Here is a 24,551-nt window from a genome sequence, read left to right on the forward strand (position 1 = left end):
GGCCCAGACTTTCTATAAAAAAAAAGTTAATAACAAATCGTTTAAACAGCAGAATGACTGGGAATGACTGTTCACTGTGACACACACTGACCACCAGGGGGCAGACACTCAATGCAGGAGCTGCCCCCTGGTGTTCAGTGTGCTCCCACAGGGGGAGCTCTGCTCAGCCACAAGCCAGGCTGACGGCTGCCAGTACAGCAGTGGTGGTGGGAGCCTCTCCCGCCTCCTCAGCAGCGCTAAGGATGTCTGACTGCAGCTTAGGCCTGCTCCCTGCTGGCAAATGGACATCCCCCGAGGGCTCCCAGGCTGCCAGAGGGATGTCTGACTGCCAGCTTAGGCCCGATCCCCCGGGGAGCGGGCCTAAGCCAGCAGGTGGACATCCCCCGACGGGTCCCAGACTGCAAGAGGGCACAGGCCGGGCTGAGCACCCCCCCCCCAAATGCACAAATTTTTGTGCACCGGGCCTCTAGTTCTTTCATACATACCTACCTACATACATACCTACCTACATACCTGCATGCATACATACAGGTGTAAGTGTAGTTAATTCACACATTGGCTAACCAGCCCCTAAATAATACAGAAAACAAAACACACAAATACAATTATATGTGCAATTCTACCTTTTGTTTTAGCCTGCTGTTTATTATTATTTTTAAATATTTTTATTGATTTCAGAGAGGAAGGGAGAGGGAGAGGGAGAGAGAGACAGAAACATCAATGATGAGAGAGAATCATTGATCGGCTGCCTCCTGCACGCCCCACACTGGGGCTCGAGACGACAACCCAGGCATGTGCCCTTACCGGGAATTGAACCATGACCTCCTGTTCATAGGTGGACACTCAGCCACTGAGCCACGCCAGTTGGGCTTAGCCTGCTTTTTTCATTTAACTCCCTTGTGAGCATTTTTCAGGTAAATAAATATAGACCTTGTCATTTTTAGCATAGCATAATTTACCCAATTGATGAGGTCATGGACTATTTAAGCTGTGTATGGTTTTGAGCACTTTATTTTACTTATTTTTTGTTAATCTTCATCTAAGGGTATTTTTTCCATTGATTTTTAGAGAGTAAAAGGGGGCGGGGAGAGAAAGAGAAACATTGATGTCAGAGACACATTGCTGGTTGCCTCCCCCACACACCCCCACCAGGACCAGGAATCTAACCTGCAGCCCAGGTATGTGCCCTTGACCAGAAATCAAACCCACAACCCTTCAGTACGCATGTGACTCTAACCACTGAACAACACTGCCAGGGCCGTTTGAGCACTTTAAATTATGTGTGAGTATACTTCTGTGTTTTCCCAGCCACATTTTTCCTGCTGATTTCTTAGGTTAGAAAGGCTTTAAGCCAAATTGACAGACTTGCCACACCAGTCAGACTCCCTCCCTGGGGGTGTTACCACTCCTGCCACCCTTCTGGGCCTGTTTTCTTTCCTTGCAGTGAGGACCCCAGGTCCTGAGCAGGGAAGGCCTCCTGAGGGACAGGCACCATTCCCTGGCCTCCCTGCCTCTCTCAGACCCCACCCACCTCCAATGATGTTTGTCTTCTTAAAGTTTCTTGTTATGTTTCTCTGAATTTTCTGACATCTCTACAGTGAACATATATATTACCGTAATAATCATTTAAGAAGTTAGTAGAAACAAAATTCCATCCCGCTTTGCCTCCGCTCACCCCAGAATCCTCAGCACCAGCACCTGCTGCCTGTCCACCTGACCTGGTGGCACCTCAGGCTCTGGCCACATGCATTTGCTTTAAGGTGGCTTCCGTGTCTGCTTGATCCGGTGGGAAGATGTGTGTGCGCACTACCAGCCCAAGGGGACTGTGTCCTCAGCCACTATTTCTGGCTACAGTGGTGGCCAGGCCTGGGTTCAGCAGAGAGCCCTGCACAGGCAGCAGGCAGCAGTGGCCATGCTCCCGAGTGAAGGAGTGGGTTTCGGGTCTCCTGCTTTCTCCCTTGTATTGGACCAGGTGGGAGAGGACAGCGTGCAGGCCAGGCGTGGGCGGTGGGGAGTGGGCGGTGTGAGGGACAGAGCTGAGGCTCAGGCACCTCCTCCTGGAGGCCCAGGGTGGGCAGTGGCAGTGCCATGCTACCAAATGTGAACAGCCAGCTCTCTCAAAATTTGCCAAATTGGGGGGCATAAATATTCAAGCTATCGGGGGACGCCTTGGGCCAGGCGGTGGGGAGAGATGTGTACATTGTGCTGGTCCCTCTGCCTCCAGCCCCACTGCAGCCCTCAGAGTGGGCCTTCCTACGTAGCCACAGAGATGCCCCGACTGCCTGGGCTGGGGGACCGTCCTCGAGTGCCCGCAGCCCCAAAAGTGTCCCTGTTAGAGCAGCACTTCCCAGCAGGACCAGCCAGGCTTCCGCTTCCTCTGGGCAAGCCCAGGACGTCTGGCCCGCCCCTCTCCCAGTGGGTCCTCAGGGCCGCCACTGTGTCCCAGCCCATGGGCTCTGTCACTGTCACTCTTGGTGGCCATGCATAGGGCACTTGGTCCCAGAGTCCTGTGGTTCTGGCTGCCTCTCACCTCAGGCATTTCTCCTGGAGCACCCAAAGCGGGGAACCCACATTTCCAGGGAAGCTGGGTGGGATGCCATTCTTGGGGACAATAACTTGAAAAGCTGGAGCCACTAGTAGCGCTTGCCTGCCACTGCTCAGCCTGACTGGCGGGGGCCCCGCCTGCGGTTGACAGTTGAGGTAAGTGGTCTTTGTTTGACCCGCTCATCAAGAGGCAGTGTGGGCAAGCTCAGCTGCCCCGCCCGCTCAGGCACCTGTGGGAAGGTCACCCAATGGTTCTTCATGCTCAGCTTGCTATTTGAGGTCCGTGTCTTCGCAGCATGTGAGCGCATGGCAGGCCGCATGTGCGTGGGCAGCTGAGAGCGTGAACATGGAAAACCATTCCGCCCGCCTACGTGTGTGTGTTCGGTAGACTACAGTACTTTTTCTTATTTCCACTTCTCTTTCTCTCCTTTTTCTTGTAACTGTGCTGGTTTTGTTTTGGTATTCCTTTCACACCCTTTTCTGTTGTGGTTTCATCCCTTTTTTAAAAATTTTATCTTTTGGTTCTCTTTTTCCCATAATTTTGATAAAATCCATTGCATGTCTCTCTCTTTTTTCCTTATTTCTTTTTCCTTTTTCTTTTCCTTTCTCCCAAACCCTTTCCTTTTCACAGCATTGGAACACGGGAGGTAGTCACCCAGAAGAACTTGAGCGGCCTGGTGCCCATCCGAGACTTAAGACTAGACCCCAGCCTCCTCTGTTCCATCCCGCTGTTAGCACTGAGCCCCAATTTACTGATTGTGTGGCTCTTTCTGAGCATAGCTTACCTGGTGGCCAAATTGCGTTGCAAATGAATGACATTATGAAAAATTAGTCGCAAGAAAACACAAGTGCCAGAGTGTGTCCCACCACCGGGCACCTACCTGGACAGAGGGATGTGTCAGAGCGTGGTCTGCCGAGAGAGATTTCATGCCTTACCGTTTGCCATTTGTTGTTTTGAACTGTAAATACCTGCCGAATATTTCACCAAGAGGACTTGTTTGTTCAAATTCTATAGTTTTCAGTGCTTGTAACATGTTCTCACAGTGCCCTGTGACTGCATTGTGTAGCTGGCCTGGAATCACTTGTACCTAATCTCTTACTTTCTGATGTAAAGCTATTTGTTACCTGTATCTCTCACATGCCCTGTTTCCAAGAGAAAGGAATTCTGTCTGAAAAGAGTTTGTATATTTGATACTATTCCTTAAATGTGCGCTGACCTTCCCTTTCCTTCTGAAGAGAAATGAGGACGGCAGATGCTTTGTAACGGGCTCCGCTGTGTGAGCCTCTTTGATAGGACCTGGCCTTCCTGCTTTCATTTCAAAGCACAGTCCCTTCAGTTACAGCAGCAAACAGTTTGCAGAATCATCACATTTCCTTGCTCATGTTTATTATTTCCAGTGTGAGATGACAGAAGCTGTGAACACAGTAGCACATTGTACCAAGTGAGGCACATAAAATAACATCGCATGTGGCTTTCGATGTACTCTTCTACATCCTTAAGGACCGTTAAAGCGATTACGGGAATTAATGCATAGAGTAATGAAAGGCTGTTAAAGTTATACATGTTTATTTTTCTTGAAGTAGCATTCTTCATTTTAAAGAGCTTTGAATTTGGATGAAAGTCCAGACATCTTTTCTCTCCAGAAATCAAATGTAGTTAATAATGAAAAAACCAAATGTCAAAGAAAAATGACCCAAAAATGAGGCTTGCCTGTTGGGCAGTTGTGCCAGATGGAGCTGTGAGCTAGAGGAGTTACTTTGGTCTCTGCTATTAATCGCTCCTAATTTTAAGAAGGCCCTGTCCATAGCTGGGGTGACTTAACATCCGCATTTGGCAGAAGGAGCTGTACACCCGTGATGGTGACAGAGGAACTGGGGAGCGTTCCACAGGCCCTGCAGGAGGAATGCCCAGCGGCTCTGTCTTCCAGCTCAGATGGTGTTGTGATCTGGTTTTGACCTCTGGCTGGCTCCACACACTGTCTTTTATGAAAATGTTTTTTGGTTTTTTTACCATTCTAGAAAAACGAGTGAATTTAGAGAAGCTGGCTTTTCCAGAAACTTGGCTCTCACACATGCACACAAACCCAGTCCCCACAGAATCTGGCCTCTCCATTCCGCCTCCCAGACTTCCAGAACTTATCCTGGGGGTTCTCTGTTTGGGCATCAGACCTGCATCTGGGTCCCAGGAGTCGCAGAGGCAGTTAGCAGCGAGTAACGAATGCAGATGGAGACTTGGATTCACGAACCGTGGGAGACGTTCTCCTCACAGGCCTGCGCACCCTTTCCCAGGCCTGGAGCCCTGTGGCAGCTCCGGGGCAGGGGCACCCTGAGGCGAGGGCAGGGGTCACACTGCCTTTTTTGGAACAAATGGGTGGCCGTGCTGTGGCACAGTTCCTGCCTCCCTCAGGGGGTCTCCAAGTGCCCAGGGAGTGGCTGGGCACGTGACCCTGGTCCCCAGGGTCTGAGTCTTTGAGAAGGACCTTGCCCACTTGCTCTCCTGCTTGTGGTGTACAGGACTCATGTTCACTTTATGTGGAGGCGGGAAAGTAGAGCCCACACACAGCCCCAGGCACGGCTCTGGGGAGAGATCCCCATGCCCTGGGGTGACGTGCCCTGGTGCTCACCTCTGACTATAGACAGCCTGCCCTCCTCTTCCCTGGGCCTCCTTGATCCGCCTGACTCCATTGACTCCCTGGGGCCCACCGCACGGCAGGAGGGCCATGCCAGCAGCAGAAGCCTGGAGGTGGGTGGGGTTCTGGGCTGCTTCCTGCTGCAGTGGGTTGGGCATTAGGTGGAGGATGGGGATGGTAGGGGGAGAGGGCCAGCATGAGGGAGGACACCATCAGCCTAGGCTGTGGCCTGTTGGTTTTTGGGAGAATAGCTGAGAAAAGAGACTCAGTGTGCCCACCCTTCATGCTGAGTTTTAATCTCATGAAGGCCTTTTACTCATGAAATCAGGCTAAATATCTATCCAGATCTCTCCTGCTTTAGTGAGAAGTAGGCAGGATGAAACAAAAGGGAAGGTAGTTCAGGAAAGGGGCATTGCTGAGGCTTGGTGCTGGTTTCCAGGTTGCTTCTGAGGTGAGGCGAGCGCTGAGGCCTGACCACTGGCGATGTCAGGTCCCTGAGACACTGAGGCATCCGCTGCGTTCTGAGAGGTAGAGCCCACGGGAGGGGAGACCAGAGCTGTGTCTCCGTTCCATTCTGATTTTTCATTTAAAATGGATGTCCTCCAAAAGTTTATGGTATAATCCATTCAGCCAGTTAAGCCAGTAATTAGCATCTTTAACATATAAATAAAAGATAATGTCAAAGTTCCCAAATTATTCTTTGCTCCTTCAAAGCAATTTGGCATTGATTCTGATGGATGGCTTCTGAGAAGTATGAATATCCTGTATAATAAAAGGCTAATATGCAAATCGACTGAACGGCAGAATGACCGGTCGCTATGATGTCCACTGACCACCAGGGGGCAGACACTCAACGCAGGAGCTGCCCCTTGGTGGTCAGTGTGCTCCCACAGGGGGAGCGCCACTCAGCCAGAAGCCAGGCTCAGGGCTGGCGAGCTCAGAGGTGGAGGGAGCCTCTCCTGCCTCTGCAGCAGCGCTAAGGATGGAGACTATGTGGGCATAGAACTTGAAGCTTCTGTTGAAATGGAATTAAATCTTACCTGATTATTGGACGTAGACAAACACGGCCATCGTTTCCTCTAGGGCCTCCTGGGACGCCCGTGACACCTCACTGAGGCCTAAAGGCTCTGGGGCCAGGGAAGCATGTTTGAGTTACTAAGTTACTTAATCACAAGCAGGGGACTACTTTTCTGAAATACCCAGGCTTCTGCATAAAATTACAGTCTCACCCAAAATATTTCACATGTTCTTGAAAATGAGAATGTCATTTTCACTTTAAAAGGCTCAAGCACTTTCCAATAACATCTTTTTTAAAATGCATGATATAATGGTGTTGATACGATTGGAAATATTTTTTTTAAATGACTGTTTCTTGGTAACTGCAAATTTTACATCTCATTGGAGGGAGTTTTGTACTAAATTTGATAACTAGTTGATTTAATTGCTAGTCTTAGAAAATATCAAAGTAGTTAGACCATGCAATAGAAAGTCATTTATATTCAGAATTGCTTTTACCTGTGAATTTGATGCACACTTTCCAGAGAACTCCCCCGATGCTGTCCTTCGGGACCATGAGGCCTGCCTGCGCACCTCATCCTCTTGCTCTGCATTTGCTTTGCACACTGGGTTACCATGACAACCCCCCACCAAATGCAGCACCATTTCTCTATGAAAGGGCACCTGTGGGCTCTCACTGGCTCTTCTGAAAGGTGGCCACCCTGAGGGCAGCCCACCTGGAGAAGGTGGCCGGCTACCACCAGGGAGCGTGGTGGGGTCCCTCCTTCACGACACTCCAGCCCCGATAGCCATTCAGACCCTCCGGGCAGCCGTCACCTGGGCCCACTGGACTGAAGGCTTTGCACTTGGGGGACAGCCGGGTAGACCAGCCTTCTCAGCCACGTGGCTTTGCTAACATAGAAAGATGCAACTTCTTCAAGGCTTTGGTAAGAGTCGCACTACTTCTTTTACATTTAATTTGTTATGTAACAGAATCTTTGAACCACCATAGAACCATGCAATACCTAGACGTGAAACACATGAAACCATTAACTTTAAAAAACGTTTGCTTCCACTTACAGTGCTGCTTTCGCAAATGCAAAACTCAGCCCCACACACGCGCCCATCGCTGTGCTTCTTAACTGCCTTGTTCAGAAACCATCTTACGTGTGTATTGTTGCAAATAGTCTGGCACCCATTTAAATTAACCTTTTTTTTAATGCTATAAAAATAATCAGTTCATTTCATCTTAGTTTAAGTCTTTTCTTTTTTTCCTTTTTTACTGCTGTCATTTCTTGTGCTTGTTTTTTTCCCCAGTGAGGGTTGTCGAAGAGAAAATACAATGAAGAATGTTGGAAGTCGCAAATATGCGTTTAATTCCCTGCAGCTGAAGGCTTTCCCCAAGCATTACAGGCCTCCCGAAGGGACTTACGGCAAGGTTGAAACTTGAACACCCGGTGTCCTCTCTAGCTGTCATATAACAAATGTGGGGACCCTCTAGTATCACACACGAGTTCTTCACCAAGACCTGAAGGACTGGTTTTTACTTTTGTGTTTTTTAAAAAATATTTCACTAAGGAGTCTATGAAGCATGTTTTTTATTCGGTTGGAATTAGTAGGAGGTAATGTTGGCTCAATAGTGTGGATAGTAACAACTGCCCATTTAAACCGCCTGCAGCCAGAACCTCACAGATAGATGTCATGATAGTCACCTGTAGGTCTGAGATGCTAAGACTTTTTAAATGCCCACTTAGGCAGCTGCTCACTTATTTTTCTACTAAGTAACTCAAAACTGAGCATCAAATTACAATCTACTTTTAAAAAATCTGAATGTAAAACAGTAAATAGTAAACAGTTAAATCCTGGACAGACCAATAAGTGTTTTATGTTAATTCAAGTTTTGGGGAGAGGCTAGCTCTGGCTCAGGCAGTGAAAGCAGGTGGTTCTACTGAATTATCCTGTGAGGGCACAGGCGGGGCCAGAGCCGCAGGCTGAGAAACAGCCCAGACAGACTTTATGGGAAGGTAACCCCTGCAGAGCCGCTCACACAGTGGGGGCCACTCTGTTCCTTTGAGTTCTGGAACGGTGTGTGCTGGGGAACAGGAAGCCCGCTGCCTGCCTGTCCTCTCAACCTGCACCCTGGCCCCACCCTGCCCGGGTGCAGACCCCCTTCCCGGGCGCCCCAGGACCTCTCGGCAGTGAGGATTTATGTGTAGACAGTGGAAGCCTAAATCTTTTCAGAACAGACTTCCTTTTGTGGGTTTCCCAATTGTCTTCTAAAAATCAATACAATCATGTTTGAAGGTCTGATGAAAGTGTCTTTTAAGTTTGCAATAATTGTTACTATCTTCTCATTCTGTTATGTAAGGTGACTATTGAGAAAGTTGAAATTAGCTCTGAAAATGAGATGTTGAAAGGGATTAATGGGCCATAAAACAGGGATTTCATAGAAAATGATGTCTGGTCATCTATTATAAGGATTAATGGGCCATAAAACAGGGATTTCATAGAAAATGATGTCTGGTCATCTATTATAAGATGATGAGTCTTATCTGCACATAGCAGAGTTTTTTCCTCAGTTTATATGTTTTATCAATTGTTTATTGTGATAATTATGTTCATATGTTATTTAAAAGGCTGTAAAAGAAATATATGTGGCACATTGAAGATGTTGATCCTAATGATTGGTGCACCCTTAGGAAATCCCTGTGTCTAAGATTCTGGGAACTATTCTTCATGCTCCTTTAGAAATGCCACTTGGAAACATGTAACAAACTTGGGCCTGGGGAGCTGAGGCACAGGCAAGACTGCCCATGGCAGGACACAGGGGGGAGCAGCAGGGAGGGTGCCACTCGATGGCCTTCCAGATCCCTGCCCACACGGAAGCCAGTGCGCAGGCAGCGCTTGCCGTCTCCTGAGGCCCACGGAGGGGCCGTTCCCACGGGTTGCATGGGGCCTGGTGTGGAGGACGCGTCCATGAGGGACGGCTGCAGCTCACGTCGCTGTCAGAGAAACCCGTGTCCACCACGCCCCCTGCAGAGGTGGGACCGGGGCAGGTTCTCTGGGCCCATCCCTGTTCAGTTTCCAATATGGCTGACTCAGCCTTTCACCTCTCACCGCTTCACCCATTTTGTAATTTTTCTAGTATCTTTTATATTTTCATCTTTTTTTATTTTATCATCACTACTTTTTAAAATATTCCCTTGTCTTCTTAAATTAAATGCCACCCATATTTTTGTTATTGTTTGAAGAGCATTAAATACCTGCATTTATCAAAAGGGAATATAGCAGATGTTGAATCAACTGTTAGCAGTTTTGCATGGGGCACCTTTTTTGTGAATTATTTTCCAATTTTGGCTTCATATTATGCACATCATAAAACTCTAAGACTTGGCTAATCGTGTAGGAAACGCTCAGGCTCCAGAATCCCATCTGAGCCCTGCGGCTCCCGTGCGGCCAGCCTCCCAGGGCACCTGCCGCGCACTTACCACGCTCGCTCGCTGAGCAAGGCCAGTTGTCATGGTGCTGGCAGTGCCTGGGACGCGAAGGAGCTTTGAGTTTCCAGGTGCACAAGGAAGGCAGTCTTCTGGCACCACAAAGTAGAGGTCCCGCCCAGTGTTCCTTCTCGGCCACTGAACGAGCATGGAGGCCTGAAGACCTGGCGCTGTGGCTGTCAGAGCACCTCAGCAGCTGCCTTTGGTTCCCTCTGAAACACACAAGTACCGTGCAGTACAGTTTCGTCCCTGCAGTTGTATTTGCCAAGCTTCGTGCACTGAAGTACCTTTATTTATTTGTTTTGGCCAGTATTACTATATATGAACATGTACCGTTTTATATATTCTTAGCTCATTCAAAGCCATGTATGCTATAAATGTGCTAGTCTTTAGAAGGATAATAAATAACTGACGAGAACATTAAACTTGGTCTTGCCTGGCTCATTCTGTTGCATTAGGAGGACGGGTTCTCTGGCCGGCATCTGACTGGACGATTATTAGTGGGCGTTGCATTGCGTGCTTCGGTGTTTGTAAACGGGCCCATGAGAGACTTGTTTTATGACCGTTTTCACCCAATTGGAAGTGAAGGGGTATAGGAGGGTGGGACTAAGAGCATGGACGTCCACTTCACACAGCCCCAGGTACCAATCCTGTTGTCACTCCTTGGCTGGTGACTGAGCAAGTTGCCTGCCCTGAGGCTCTGTTTCCTCATGTGGAAAGTATGGATACAACAGTCCGTTCTTCACAAGGCAGTTGTGAGGCGCCCAGTTGTGAGGCGCCGTGGCTGAGTACATGTTAGATGTTCCTGGCCACGTCCGTTGATATGGGTCACATCTTCTCTGGGTGCCTGGTGATCTGCTGCATCACTTGCTAAGATGTTTCATTAATGGTTTGATTGTTCCTTATAACCAGATTACATCTTGTACCTTTTTTTAGACACATGTCTCCAGTGACTTCCCTTGGATAAATTCCTGACAGTAGAAATGTACAATTAAAGGGCAGTGTAAATGTTTTTAAATTTTTGAATTTTTCATACAGGCATACCTCGGAGGTATTGCGGTTTGGGTCCCAGACCACCACAATAAAGTGACTATCACAAGCATGTCACACTAATGTTATGGTTTACCACTGTATATAAATATGCACACTCTACTGTAATCCATTAAGTGTGCAATAGCATTATGTCTAAAAAAACCAATGTATTTACCTTAATTAAAAATTACTTTATTATTTAAAAATGCTGACCATCATCTGGGCCTTCAGCAAGTCATAATCTTTTTGCTGGTGGAAGGTCTTGCCTTCAATTTGTAAAAACACAGTATCTGCGAAGCCCAATAAAATGAGGTTTGCCTGTATTATTCCCAGAAAGTTAGGCTTCCCACCTGTAGCATGTGCCTTTTCCTTTTATTATTACTGATGTTAAAAATGGCATCTTGTTTCAAGTTCAGTGTCTTTGATTACTGTGAAAACTGAACATCATCGATACTTTTATTTATATTTCTACTTTGTGACTTCATTGGAGCGGTGGTCGTTTTTATGGATTGTTTGTAATATACAATACTGCATATCAATCTGTCATATGTTGCCAAGTTTTAAAACCAATTTGTCAGTTGTCTTTTAGCTTTACGATATGGGGATTGAGAAGTTTTAAACTTGTATGTGGTCGAACATACCTTTTTCTTTTTGATGCTTGTTTTGAAAACAAGTCCTGGCTTCACTGAAGGTGAGCTGGCGTACCCGTCCCTGTCTGTGGGTAGAACGCCCCTCCCATCCTCTGCTAAGATTTGGCAAATGGGCAGTAACTCTGCCTTATTGTTATGACAGCTATCACTACCCAAGCTGTGACACAGAATCCCAAGTGTGGAGGTACAGGATAGTCACACTGCAAACTTCCCCTCGACTCCCTTTGTGCCTCAGCACTATCTTTGCCAGGATTCCTTCCTGCACAGGTTCCCAAGGGGCCTTTTTGGCAGGTCTGCATTCAAATACAGACCTCATGGTGCTGACACACTGTTGTATCATGTAACAGAAAGGGAAAGAAAGCTGAGACAGTGAGAACTTCCACAGTGAGGAACAAGACTTTTTTTTTTTTTTTTTTTTGGTTAATCCTCGCCTGAGGATATTTTTCCATTGATTTTTAGAGAGAGTGGAAGAGAGCGGGAAAGACAGAGAGAAACATCAATGTGAGAGAAACACATCGATTGGTTGCCTCCTGCACAAGCCCCAACCAGGGCCCAGGCCAGGGAGGAGCCTGCAACCGAGGTATGTGCCCTTGACTGGAATCGAACCTGGGACCCTTTGGTCCACCGGCTGACGCTCTATCCACCAACTGGCTAGGGCAAGACATCTCTATCAGTGAGATGGATGTAGAAACAGCATTCCATGGCTTCCTGCTCCCTGCACTCGCCATCCCTTGGCTCTGTGCCTCCCTCCTGGTGGTCCTACCGCTTACCATCCCTCCTCACTGATTTGCTTGTCATCCTCCACCCACCACTAACATTACGGTATTCCCTAGGTTTCTGTCCTTAACTTTCTTCTCACCTGAATGCTTTTCTTAAAAAGCCTTATCTATTCCTATGGAATATATGACCAATTATTTGCTCATGACTCCCAAATTTCTAGGTCTACCTGAGCCTAAGTCCAGATCCAAACACATCCTATTGTACATGAGTGTCTCCAACAGTCTGTCAACACCAAACTTCTGCATCCTCCTCCACACAGGCTGAGCCTTCCTGATAAATGACCCCGCCTTCCACCCTGGGGTCATCTTCTCCCTTGCCCAACACATCCCAGCAGCCACTAAGATCTGTATCCCTTCAACCCACCCATAATTCCATGCACACAGCCCAGGTGCATGTCCACGTTCTCTCTGATATGGACCACCATCACTCAGCCTTCTCATTTCTCCAAGGCCTTTCTCTGTGGCGATTTCTCTCCACAGAATGAGTGGCCCTTTTAGGAAAATACTTTCCCTCATACAATTTTCAATATATATGACCATTATATCATGTATATCCTATCCCTCATGCTAACTTACCTTTAATTTTGTCCAGCATGTTACTCTGTGTCCAAAACAGCAAATGTAATGACTGTTGCAAAGGATCTACTCAAAAAGGTTTATGGAATGAATAGATGGGTGAATGAATTTTCTTTGGTGTTCAATTAAAATAATTCCTATTTCAGCACTAGATCATGTTGCTTTTCTCTGGTGTAGTGCTGTAACCTGTTACAGTAGTACCCCCCATCCAGGTTTCATTTTCTGAGATCAACAGGTTACAAGAAGGGTAAGTACAGTACAGTAAGATATTTAGAGACCGCAGGCACATAACTTTTATTACAGTATATTGTTATAATTGTCCCAGTTCAGTTATTTAGTTATTGATCTCTTACTTTGCCTAATTTATAAATTTATCACAGGTATGTATGTGTAAGAAAAAACATAGTATATATAGGACTCAGTACTATCCACAGTTCAAGGCACCTCACGGATAAGGGGAGACGACTGTATTCTAACACCTCACAAGAAGCCAAATGCAACAAGCTCAAGGAAGAAGAAAAACTTATGAGCAGAGTCTGGCAAACACCAGAACAGTGGTTTTTCTCTTGGGGGTGAGCAGGAGGGCCTCAGAGGAAAGTCAGGATTACAGGGGGTTCATTCAATGTCTGTTTCCCTGGATGGTAGTAACATGATGATTTATAGTTATTAGTTAACATTATACAAATGTCTGGTGTATTTTTCTGTATGTCTACTATATTTCCCGATAAAATTATAAAAACTTAACCCATCATCCAAACCTAAAAAGAAAATTAAGAAATCAATTCCATTTGCAATCACATAAAAAAGAATGAGATACTTAGAAATAAACCTAATGTTGCTAAAAGAAATTAAAGAAAATACCAATAGATGTAAAGTCCTCCTATGTAAATGGATTAGCACACTTCACATTGTTAAAATGCCGATATTCTCCAAAGTGATATACAGGTTCAATATAATCCCTATCAAAATTCAAATGGTGTTTTCTGCAGAAACAGAAAAATCCATCCTAAAATTCATATGGAATCTCTAGGGGCTCTGAATAGCAAAAACAACTTGAAAAAATATCAAAGTTGGAGGTCTTATACTTTCTGATTTCAAAACTTACAAAGCTACAGTAATCAAAACAGTGTGGTTATGGCATAAAGACAGACATAAGCCAGAAATAAACCCTGGCATATACAGACAAATGATCTTCAACAACAGTGCCAAGACCATTCAGAGCGGAAAGGACAGTCTTTTCAACAAATGATGTTGGGGAAAACTGGGTATCATATGCAAAAGGATGAAATTAGACCTTACACCATTTGTATACAAAAAGCAACTCAAACTAGATCAAAGACCTAAACATAAGAACTGAAACTAATATAATAAAATGTAAGGGAAGAGCTTAATTAGATTGGGCAATGATTTCTTGGCTATGACACCAAAAGCACAGGCTACAAAAGTAAAAACAAACTGGACTACATTGAATTTAAAACTATGCATCAAATACAACCAACGGAGTGAAAAGAAATGGGAGAAAATATATGCAAATCATCTATCTGGAAAAGGACTGATATCTAGAATATACAAAGAACTCCTGGAACTCCACAACAAAAGAACCAACAACCCTATTAAGAACTGGGCAAAAAAACTTGAGTAGACATTTCTCCAAAGATTTACAAATGGTCAACAAAAACATTAAATGATGAAATGGTGCTCACCATCAGCAGATGGTGGCTGCCACGGGGTGGAGAGAAAAGGTGATGGGGAGTTGTATAAAATGGGTATAAAATTTCAGTTCTGTAAGATGAAAAAAGTTCTGGAGATTGGTTGCATAATAAGGTGAGTATACTTAACACTACTGAACTACATACTTAAAAATGGTTAAGATGATAAATTTTACATTGTGTATTTTATGACAACTATATAGTTACTAACAGAAGTATCAGAAATTATTTTTAAATGGATTATAGAGCTATACATAAGCTAAAACTATAAAACTCTTAGATGAAAACAGGAATAAATTTCCGTAAGCTTGGATTAGGCATTGGTTTTCTTAGATACACCAAAAGAAAAACGGATAAATTGGAATTCATCAAAATTGAAAATTGTGCTTCAAAAGACAGCATCAAAAAAGTGAAGACAAAACACAAATTGGGAGAAAAAATTTACCATTCGTCTTTAAGGAACTTGTATATATAATATATAAAGAACTCTTACAACTCAACAATAAAAAGATAACTTAAAAAATGGACAGTTCTCTATATATACAAGTGGCCAATAAGCACATGAAAACATGCTCAACATCATTAACCATTAGGGAAATGCCAATCAAAATCCCAATTAGATGCCACTTCAAACCTGGTAGAATGTCTATAATCAAATAGTTGAAAAATAATAACTGTTGATGGTGTGGAGAAACTGAAATCCTCATACTTTCTTGGTGTAGCCACTATAAGAAAGTTTGGCAGTTCATCAAAACATTGTTACATCGCACAGTAATACCATCCTTAGGTATACAGTAAGTCCTTACTTAACATCATCCATAGGTTCTGGACTTTAAGTGAAACAATATACAATGAAACCAATGTTACTACAGGCTAATTGATATAAGAGTTAAGTTTCTACAACATCTCATCGATGTTCTAACAAAACACCAATGAACAAATAGACATTCTTCTAGGACCTGCTATATACCCTGAAGAAATGAAATGTGTCCATGTAAAACCTGTTCATGAATGTTCATAGCATTAGTCATAATAGCCCCAAAGTGCAAACAATCTAAAGTCCATCAACTCATGGATAAATAAAATGTGGAATGTCTATACTATGGAATATTATTCTGCAGTGAAAAGTAGTGAAGTACAAATAAATGCTACAGCCTTGAAAATACTGTGTGAAAGCAGCCAGTCAAAAAAGGCCACATATAATTCCATACAGGCAAATCTATAGACACAGTTATTAATGGTTATTGGAAGTGGGGGGAAAGTGGGGAATGGGTATAGGGTTTCTTTTTGGAGAGAAACCCCAAATGTTCTGGAATTAGTGGTAATGGTTACACAACTCTATGACAAAACAAAAACAAAAAACTGAATTGTATATACTTCAAGGGTAATATTTTTTAAAATAGTTGATTTTTTATTTTTGAGAGGGAGAGGGAGAGAGAAACATCGATGTGAGAGCACATCATTAATCAGCTGTCTCCTGCACATACCTACCGGGGATTGAACCTGCAACCCCGGCATGTGCCCTGACTAGGAATTGAACCAGCAACCTTTCAACCTTTTGGTGCAAGGGATCACACCCAACCAACTCAGCCACACTGGCAGGGCAAAGGTAAATTTCATAACATGTGAATTTCTCCAAATGAAGCTCTCAATGAAACTATTACATAATTTTATCAACGTTCCTTTTAATAAAAGTTGTAGCACTTAGTTATACAAGAATTGAAAAAATCCAGCATTTTCCCTTTCTCAGTGAAAGTAGTACATACAATAGACCTCTGGGATTCTGCAAAAAGGATTCTCGCTTTAGGTGAACATTTGCAAAAGAAAACAAGCTATAGAATACCTTGACTGCTTAAACTCTGATGACCTGTGGATGTTATGAAGATGTGGTTCATTTTTCTTCAACAATGAAAATAAAGTTGAAAACTTTACTATGTAGTACAGTTCTGTACTGTATTAAGTGACCAGAATAAAATCACTGATTGTAAACTTTTTCAAGCATTTCATGTTTCCACTTTTGCTTTCCATAGTGAACTCATCTTTTTTGTTTGTGCAGAATCCTTTTCTTTTGGGATGAGGCCCGTCACTCATCCAATGTGATTCTCATGGGAATTATGAGACCCAGGCCTGGCCAACATCATGGCCCTATTCCTTTTCCCACAGGGACTGGTCTAATTCAAGGGCAGGTGACCCAGGGAAGGCAATAGTCCTTTCGTGGAATTTGACTAGTGGCCCCTAAGAAAGGAAGTTTTCTCTCTTCTTTTTGGATCATGGATATTAAGGATGTGTGCTTCTGGTTGACACTAACCTCTTTCCCATTATGTAGAGGGGGCCAGCCTGCAAATGAAGCCAGGAAAACAAAAACAGTCCAGTGAAGGAGGGAGAGCCCAGGCTACAGAATCCAGCTACGTCTGGTGCATCATGTTAAAGTTATGAAGCTGTTAAGTCAGTGAATCAGTGCAAATGAAGCATTTCTTCTCCAAGAAATCAAACACAACTTATAACTAAACAAGACAGATTAAATAAAAGACAGTTTTATCCTAAACTTTCCCAATAGACATTTTCTCCCAGGCTCCATGTTATTGATTTTAACAGTTCCAACAGTGGCTTTCAGAATATTCACAAAGGATGTACAAAGTGTGTCATTTGGTTGAATCATGTTTGAAAATAACTATCTTTGTGCTTTAAAACAATTCCTTTTTTTATTTTTGGTTAATCCTCACCTGAGGATATTTTTTCCATTGCTTATCAGAGACTAGAAGGGAGGGAGAGGTGCGGGGAGAGAAAGAGAGGGAGAGACACACACACATCAAGTGGTTGCCTCCCACCTGTGCCCCTTCCAGGTACATCCCCTTGACCAAGATCAAACCCATGGTCCTTTGGTCTGCGGGCAGACACTCTAACCACTGAGAAAACTGGTTTTAAAATTGTTTTAAAACCATTTTTAAAACGCATTTATTATGCTCCCTTGCTCATAACTGGTCAATTACATTTTTCTTCTAAAAATAACTCAGAAAAATAAAATTATTTATAGATATTAAAAAACAGAAATCATGCATTCTCTCCAGGGCTCCAGGTCCAACCAAACAGGTGTAGGAAAAAATATGTTTCCAACTTTGGTTTCTGTGTTTTAATGACCAGAGGAAATCCTTGTTGTATTCATCTTGGTTTCAACATAATAGTTATCAATATCCTTTTCTTCCTCTGAATCTTGATCTGGCATCCAACTGAAAATAAATGTACAATTAAATCAAATTTTGTACAACATAATTAAATACAAGTTTGCTAAGGGGCATCACTACTGGAAAGAAGTAAGCCCGTTTTTAGCACAATTAAGAAGACAATTGTCAAAGCTCTTTCTATGGAGCAGCCTGCGCCTTTCCCCACCCCCTTCCCCCAGGCATTTTCCTGGCCTCTCTCTTTCTCCTATGAACCAAGAGTCCTTTTGCCTCTATAACTCCTTTCCTGAGCCCATTCCTTCTATGGCTCACTTCTAGCTCTGTGACTTTCTAAATAAACTCTCTTATAATTTGAGTCTTGCATCTGAATTCTTTCTTAGCCAGAACTCGTGTACCAAGGTTGCTTAACTCCACTGCTCTAACGCCTGGTGCCATTTCCTGCCAACAATACAACAGATTCATTTTAAATGTACAATTCAAAAGTTTTTAGCATACTCAACCATCACAGAAATCACTTCCCATTCTTTCCTAATCCTTCTTCCCCCTTCACCTGCACTAACAACTATTAATCTTTGTTGCTGTAGATTTGTCTATTCTGGACATCTATAATAATAAAAGTGTAATATGCTAATTAGACTGGATGTCCTTCTGGACAACCTTCCAGACAAAGCTGGGCTACAAGGGAAGCTCGGGTTCCGGGTGCCTGCCAGCGGCTGGAGGGAAGCCCGGGTCCCAGGTGCCAGAGGGAAGCTGGTGCTGGCTACTGGGGAAAGGAAGACCTACTCTTGCATGAATTTCATGCATCGGGCCTCTAGTTTAATATAAATGCATATATGCAAAAAGACTGAAAAATAAGTGAGCTAAGTGTTTATCTTAAAGCTTTAGAAAAAGAAAAAATTAAACCTAGATAGCAGAATGAAGGAGAAACAGAAAACAAAGACTAGAATTTTTTTTTTAAGGCAATTGTTAGAACTACCATAAAACCCCACAAAGAACCCACAATATTAAAGATGGCATTAAAAACAAGTTCCATTTAAGGTTTTTCTTAAAAAATCCATTTAAGGATTTTCTTCTCAAGTTTACTATAAATTACATTGATCTTTTTCTCTGAATTAAATTCAATATATGTTGTTCTAGCAAACTATTTTCGACTTAAGTTTTGTTTAGGTTAATACTCAAATGTATCTGAAATCTTTAAATAGCAACTGAAAAAAGAACGAGCCTTGAAAAATGGTAAGTAATACCACTTGGAGTGCGGGTGAATTTCCCGCCAAAATATAAGATGGCTCTGTCTTTTGGTTTTGTTCCATCCACCAAAAGGGTGGATTACAAACAAATATTTGGTAATACTCAGTTACAATCGGCCCGAGTTTACACGTTTCCCGCACTCCACCACAAATCTATATGAACCGAGTTAAAGACGGCTCCCGCGGAGTACGAGCAATTCACGCGAGCCGACTTAACTCGTTTCCCGCACTCCAAGTGATACATAGCCATTTGGGGATTAAAAATCCTTCGTTACCTACTCATTTGATGACAGACAGGATTAAGCCTCTCAGTCTAGCCTCGTAGGGGGGAGGAGGAAGGTGAAGAGTATATAAGGGAAATTTGCATAGGCTGTCAATATCACTCCCTAGAAATTCTACAGGAAGTAATTATTTTACAGATAAACCCTATTAATGAGTCCAACATAACCAATGTGGGACAGACAGCCATTTCTTCATCTGATCACTACATGAAGCTGAGCCATATTTTCAAAAAATGACTAATTTTTAAACATGGGAATCATAATCAGGATGATGAGATGCTTTGTACTATGAGCGAAAGATAATTCAAACTTCCCATCTAACCTTCGGTCTGAGTCCTACGCTCACTGTTTGAAATACTAAGTAAAATTACCAGCACAATTTAAATTGTTTTAGGTTTTTGCCAAACATGTATAACTGAAGTTGCATTAGTTAAGTGTGACATTAGTCTTTTCTTGGAGGACTAATAGTGAATTACTACTTTAAATTATACTTGCCAAGACTTCATTTTCATCTTCAGAAATTCACAAAGGTCAGCAGCTATGGTTAGCGTAGTGGCAGAATAATAGTCAGCTATGGGTTTTCATGAAGCTACCTAACATTATCTCCCTCAAGTTACAGATAACTTCACTACCACCTATTAATTACAAGTCACTCACATATTTAATTCTACATAGCTAGTGTTTAACGTAAGCTTTTAAGGATCTTTTCTTACCATTGATCTTTTACATTCAAAAAATGAATTTTTCAAAGCTCTGCAGTTTCCTTCCTTCAGACATTGCCGAGGGGATTTTCCTTCCTATGACAAATAAAACAATATAAGTACCTGGAAATTTTCTCAGAAACTACATAATGGCCCTTCTGAAAACAGTTTTTTAAAAAGCAAATGAGGAAAATAGTAATTTATGTAAGAGATAGTTCATAATTCATTTTGACTATTGTTACTTAAAGGAGAAAAGGCCAGAATTTTAAAAAAAAAAGTGTGTAAACTAATTCTGGGCACTTAGGGGGGCTCTTGAGGTCTTGAAAACACTGGTTTCCACAGGATACTTTTCTTTTAAATGTTTATATAAAAATCTAGAAACTGGTATCTCCAGCTCCTTATGGATAAGAAAAGGAAAGAGTAAAAGTGAAAGGAGTAATGGTTTCTTCATTGTTCTTAAAACTAAGACAAGAACTAAGACAAGTTGTGTGTGTGTGTGTGTGTGTGTGTGTGTGTGAGAGAGAGAGAGAGAGCGCGAGAGAGAGAAGACACATAGATCAGGCATCTGGTGAATGGGAGGGCTTGTTCTGGAAGGTAGTATCAAGCGGCTTTAAAGTCTCCACTTGCATCTTTTTGATGCGAGCAATTTTTGATGCCACCAACACATCTCTGCATTTTCCCGCCTCCTGCCCCCCACAGCCAAGTTCTCTATTCTGAGAAGCTCAACTGAGTAAGAATTGGAAGAGGAAAGGGAGCTATGAGCAGAATTGACATGTACTTGTGAGAAGATCTGCCTAAGCCTGATGTGGAACTAACTCCTCTTTAAACAGTGAAAGCTCCAAAGGAGGTTACAAAGAAAACTGGGTTAAGTCATCATTCCCTTTTTGCCAAAGACATGATGCTGTTACAAGAATGTTCACAAGAGAAATGCTTACTTCTGACTCTTAATAAAAAGACATTTTTTTCAAGCTATAACTATTAAAAATCCGCTTTGACAAGGTAACAACTGCAAACTAGGTGAGTAGTATTTTTCTTTTAAGATAAGCATGGAATAAAAATCCTACTACTACCTCTACATTATCTTAAAATATTTTAAATAAATCTGCTGTAAATTAACTTAACACAAAGGTACTTAAATATATTGGACACATTTCACAATTCAAAAAGGCAAGATTAAAATTTAATTGCAGCAAAATTTCTTTTTGAATGCCCTATCCTACTAATTTGTCTAGTAACTAAACCCTCATCAAGGACTAATTTAGTAAAAAAAAAAAAAAAAAGTCTGTGGGAAGTTAAAAAATGAATGCTAGAAATTCCTGCCTATACAATAATCCCAGGTAGAAGAGATGTACACACTCAAAGGCTATCTGGCAGTGTGAGCACATCACAAAGCAGGGGAAGTGCCTGCAGAGGGGTTCAGTTCCCCAGGAATATCCTATATAATAAAAGGCTAATATGCCAATCAACCGAACAGCAGAACCACCGGTTGCTATGATGCACACTGACCACCAGGGGGCAGACGCTCAACACAGGAGCTGCCCCCTGGTGGTCAGTGTGCTTCCACAGGGGGAGCGCTGCTCAGCCAGAAGCTGGGCTCAAGGCTGGTGAGCACAGTGGCAGTGGCGGGAGCCTCTCGCGCCTCCATGGCAGTCGGACATCCCCCGAGGGCTCCCGGACTTCGAGAGGGTGCAGGCCGAGCTGAGGGATAACACCCCCCACCCCAGTGCATGAATTTCGTGCACCAGGCCTCTAGTAAATATATAAAACATCTGGAAAAGGTAGACTGAACTTGAATTTTTTGAATTATGTGAGGTTTAATGACATCAAGCTATGATTTGCAATTCATGAGGGAAAAAATCAAAACCTTACATTATTTTACTATTAAAGAAATATTAATAAAAGTAGAACATATAGTGCTTATAAACAGCCTTATGCAGTGCTTGGCAATATAAAGGAAGATCACTATATCTTCTTACTCAAAGTGAGTTCCAATGTAAAATGAGTCAAGCAATTTTGAGGATAAAAATGACCCGGTTCGGTGTTATTTTTTAAAAGCTCAAACAGCCAGAATTAAGGTGCTCTAAAATCAGAACAATGTTAGTGTTGTTACGAAACACTTTAGATAGATGTTAATGAAGTAAGAGGGAGTACTTACTACTTAAATAGAATCACCTGGTGCATTCATGCATCAGGAAAAATTAACCCAAATTTCACCTGCTCTGCGTAATCAGAGATTTCCCCTCAGGCAGATTTGACACCCCAATCCCACCACTGCAACCACTCTCCCAAACCACCAAAGACAGACTACTGTCCTGGATCTGCAAAACACGCTGGAGTCACCGCTCAGGATGAATTTACCACAAACTGTAAATGCCCTTCCCTTTACGGGGCTGCATATGAGCATCCGGTTCTCCTCGGTGACCCAGTTCAGCACCAATAAGGCCACTACCAACAGGGGGCCGGACAGCCTGTGCCCCGTCCTGGCCCCGCTCTCTGCCTGCAGCTTTCTCATTTTCCAGAGGTGCCGTTTCCACACAGGAGAGAACTGTCCCATTCATCCCGACGCCCCCTGAACTGGAGCGTGGCACTCAAAAGTTTGCTAAATAAATTCAGTCACTGCAAAAACACCCAACTTGGCACTGACCGGTTTGGCTCAGTGGATAGAGCGTTGGCCTGCGGACTGAAGGGTCCCAGGTTCGATTCCGGTCAAGGGCATGTACCTGGGTTGCGGGCACATCCCCAGTAGGGGGTGTGCAGGAGGCAGCTGGTCGATGTTTCTCTCTCATCGATGTTTCAACTCTTTATCCCTCTCCCTTCCTCTCTGTAAAAAAATCAATAAAATATATTTTTTTAAAAAAGAAAAAAGAAGTACATGATGTTCTCAACCAAAAACAAAACAAAACAAAACAAAAAAAAACACCAGCTTGGTTTTCCCTTTGCTACCAGTAATCCACTTCCTGGGCTGACTGCTCATCTCCTGGGCCTTCTTGACGCTGGATGTCAGGATGAAACTCAAGCTCCTCGCTGGCCCCGAGTCCTCCCGCACCGCCCCGTCCTGTCCCCGGGCACCCCCGCAGCTCCCTGCCCGCACGGGCTGCTCTCCCAGGCTCCCCCATAACCACAGTCCCCACTCCTTTCCTTCACAAACGACCACTCAACCCTTAGGACTCGGGCCGAAGGCCACCTCCTCCGTGAGAAACTTCCAAATTCTCTGATAAAATACGGCGCTCTGCGCTGGGCTCCCAAGGAATTTTGCTCCTAAAGCTACTCATTACGTCAGTGCCCACACGGCGTTTAGCGCAGGAATCTGGCTCCTCACACGCCTGTCCTTCCCTTCAGACCAGGCTGTGCCCGGCGTCCTGCAGCCGCTGCGCGGGCATTTCAGGGGCTGAAGGGGCGTTTGCACGGGAGGCGCAGCCCGGACGCCGCCGGCGGGGGCGAGGGCGGGGCCCCCGTGTCCTCGCGGGCCTCGCGGGCACCGGGAAGCTGGGCTAGGTACCCTCTCCGGTCCATAACCCCTCAGCCCTACAGCCGGCCGGCTGCTGAAACTAGGAAAGCAAACGGAAACCATGACCAGCAGAAGCACCGACACAGCCTTGTGGTCAGGACCATTTGGGGATAGTTCTCTCTCAAATAACAGCAACTTTCTGAAACTGTATCTCCAGTTGCACACCACCGACTGCCCTCTGTATGTGGAAAAGGCAGCATTCAATCAATGTTTATTTAACCGAAACGGTTTAATCTTCACAAAAATCCAACGGGGCGGCGTCGTGATCTCCCATTTAAAACCGGAGGGACGCGAGGCTCCCACAGCGGACACGTCCAAGCTGATTACGTCGGGGCTGCCGTGCGCACCCAGCACCCGTCACCCGGTCAGGTGCGCTGACCGCCGGCGAGGGCGGCCGGACACCCCGCCTCCCCGACCCGCCGACAGCCGCCGAGGCGCCCGCGCGCGCTACCTGGAGCACACAGTGGGACTGCAGCAGGCAGGCGCCCAGGTCCTCCTTCACGCCCGCGCACGCGCCGCCCTCCGGCTTGTCCTCGTAATAACGCGGCATGGCTGCGCCTGCCGCCCGCCGCCGCCGCGCTACTTCCGGCCGCCACGGCAGCGACCCGGCTGCCCGCGAGCGACGTCCCCTGTGGAAGGAACCGGAAATCAGCAGCAACAACTTCCGGCGAGCTCCAGGAGTGGGGGTGGGGGGGAGGGGACGCGCTACAAGTCCCCGGAGGCCGCGCGCGGCGGAAGTAGGCTCGCGTCACGTGTCGCGCCGGGGGAGCGGCGTACGTCGCCAGAAGGGAAGTAGGTCCTACGGCTGGTCGGCTCGGCTGCTGGGCGAGGTGGCGGGCGGGGGTTTGCCGCCGGTGGAGGCCGCCGCGGGGCGCCCGGTGAGTTCTGGGGAGCGCTCGGTGCGACGCGGCGCGGGCTCGCCCGGTGCCCTTTCCTCTGTCCGCCGCGGCGCGACGCCCCTCGGCTTTGAAGTGACAGACCGGGCCCGCTGCTGGGCCGACGGAGGGGGCGGGATGGACCCGGGAACAAACGGCTATGAATGAAACTTTGATAAAAGCACTCAATTAAAAGTAAATGTATATACAAAAAACTGTAACCGACCATAACAGAAAGGAAAGGAGGGGAATGGTACACACTAGCAATTATTGATATGCAAGTTACCTCAAACAAAAACACAAACATTCCAAACCAGAGAAGTGGAGGGAATAGGAGGAGAGTATTATCG

At 44.7% G+C, this 24,551-nt stretch overlaps 3 protein-coding genes and 1 long non-coding RNA gene across 20 annotated transcripts in view; 3 read left to right on the forward strand and 1 right to left on the reverse strand.

Moving 5' to 3' along the window:
- INPP4A (inositol polyphosphate-4-phosphatase type I A) overlaps window positions 1-21,032 on the forward strand; it is a 72,698-nt gene extending 51,666 nt beyond the window's left edge. For 6 of the 14 annotated variants that reach the window (XM_023761486.1, XM_023761485.1, XM_023761488.1 and 3 more), the window contains one exon: window positions 3,176-3,812. In XM_023761486.1, the coding sequence (XP_023617254.1) occupies window positions 3,176-3,356 (181 nt within the window). In that variant the 3' untranslated portion in view covers window positions 3,357-3,812. Of the gene's footprint in view, window positions 1-3,175; window positions 3,813-7,487; window positions 8,634-20,517 lie in introns of those variants that run through there. The other 8 variants (XM_023761495.1, XM_023761497.1, XM_023761498.1 and 5 more) reach the window with 5 other exon arrangements.
- Window positions 6,083-7,417, forward strand: LOC111827729. The gene is made up of 2 exons (XR_002831418.1): window positions 6,083-7,117; window positions 7,253-7,417. It is a non-coding gene; the product is annotated as an uncharacterized LOC111827729 (long non-coding RNA).
- Window positions 16,076-23,972, reverse strand: LOC102417948 (cytochrome c oxidase assembly factor 5). Its single transcript, XM_006097727.3, has 3 exons — window positions 23,778-23,972; window positions 19,831-19,914; window positions 16,076-17,637 (listed from the first exon to the last, which is right to left on the reverse strand). The coding sequence occupies exons 1-3, from the start codon at window positions 23,874-23,876 to the stop codon at window positions 17,596-17,598; spliced, it is 225 nt and encodes a 74-aa protein (XP_006097789.1). The 5' UTR covers window positions 23,877-23,972; the 3' UTR covers window positions 16,076-17,595.
- Window positions 23,973-24,057: 85 nt separating this feature from the next.
- Window positions 24,058-24,551, forward strand: part of UNC50 (unc-50 inner nuclear membrane RNA binding protein) — a 19,575-nt gene continuing 19,081 nt past the window's right edge. The window contains exon 1 of one of the 4 annotated variants that reach the window (XM_023761502.1): window positions 24,058-24,118. The gene's annotated coding sequence lies outside the window, so the exon portion shown is untranslated. Of the gene's footprint in view, window positions 24,205-24,551 lie in introns of all 4 variants that reach the window. The other 3 variants (XM_006097728.3, XM_023761501.1, XM_023761500.1) reach the window with 3 other exon arrangements.

Source organism: Myotis lucifugus, unplaced genomic scaffold (assembly GCF_000147115.1).
Source record: "Myotis lucifugus unplaced genomic scaffold, Myoluc2.0 scaffold_210, whole genome shotgun sequence".
In the NCBI taxonomy this organism is placed as follows: Eukaryota; Metazoa; Chordata; class Mammalia; order Chiroptera; family Vespertilionidae; genus Myotis; species Myotis lucifugus.

What these genes read in the sequence shown, in the direction of transcription:
- LOC102417948 (XM_006097727.3), bottom strand. Translation starts at nt 23,876, where the DNA reads ATGCCGCGTTATTACGAGGACAAGCCGGAGGGCGGCGCGTGCGCGGGC. An exon ending in AGTCCCACTGTGTGCTCCAG is followed by an intron (nt 19,915 to 23,777) that starts GTAGCGCGCGCG and finishes TATTTGTCATAG; the next exon opens with GAAGGAAAATCCCCTCGGCA. An exon ending in TTGAATGTAAAAGATCAATG is followed by an intron (nt 17,638 to 19,830) that starts GTAAGAAAAGAT and finishes ATTTATTTTCAG; the next exon opens with TTGGATGCCAGATCAAGATT.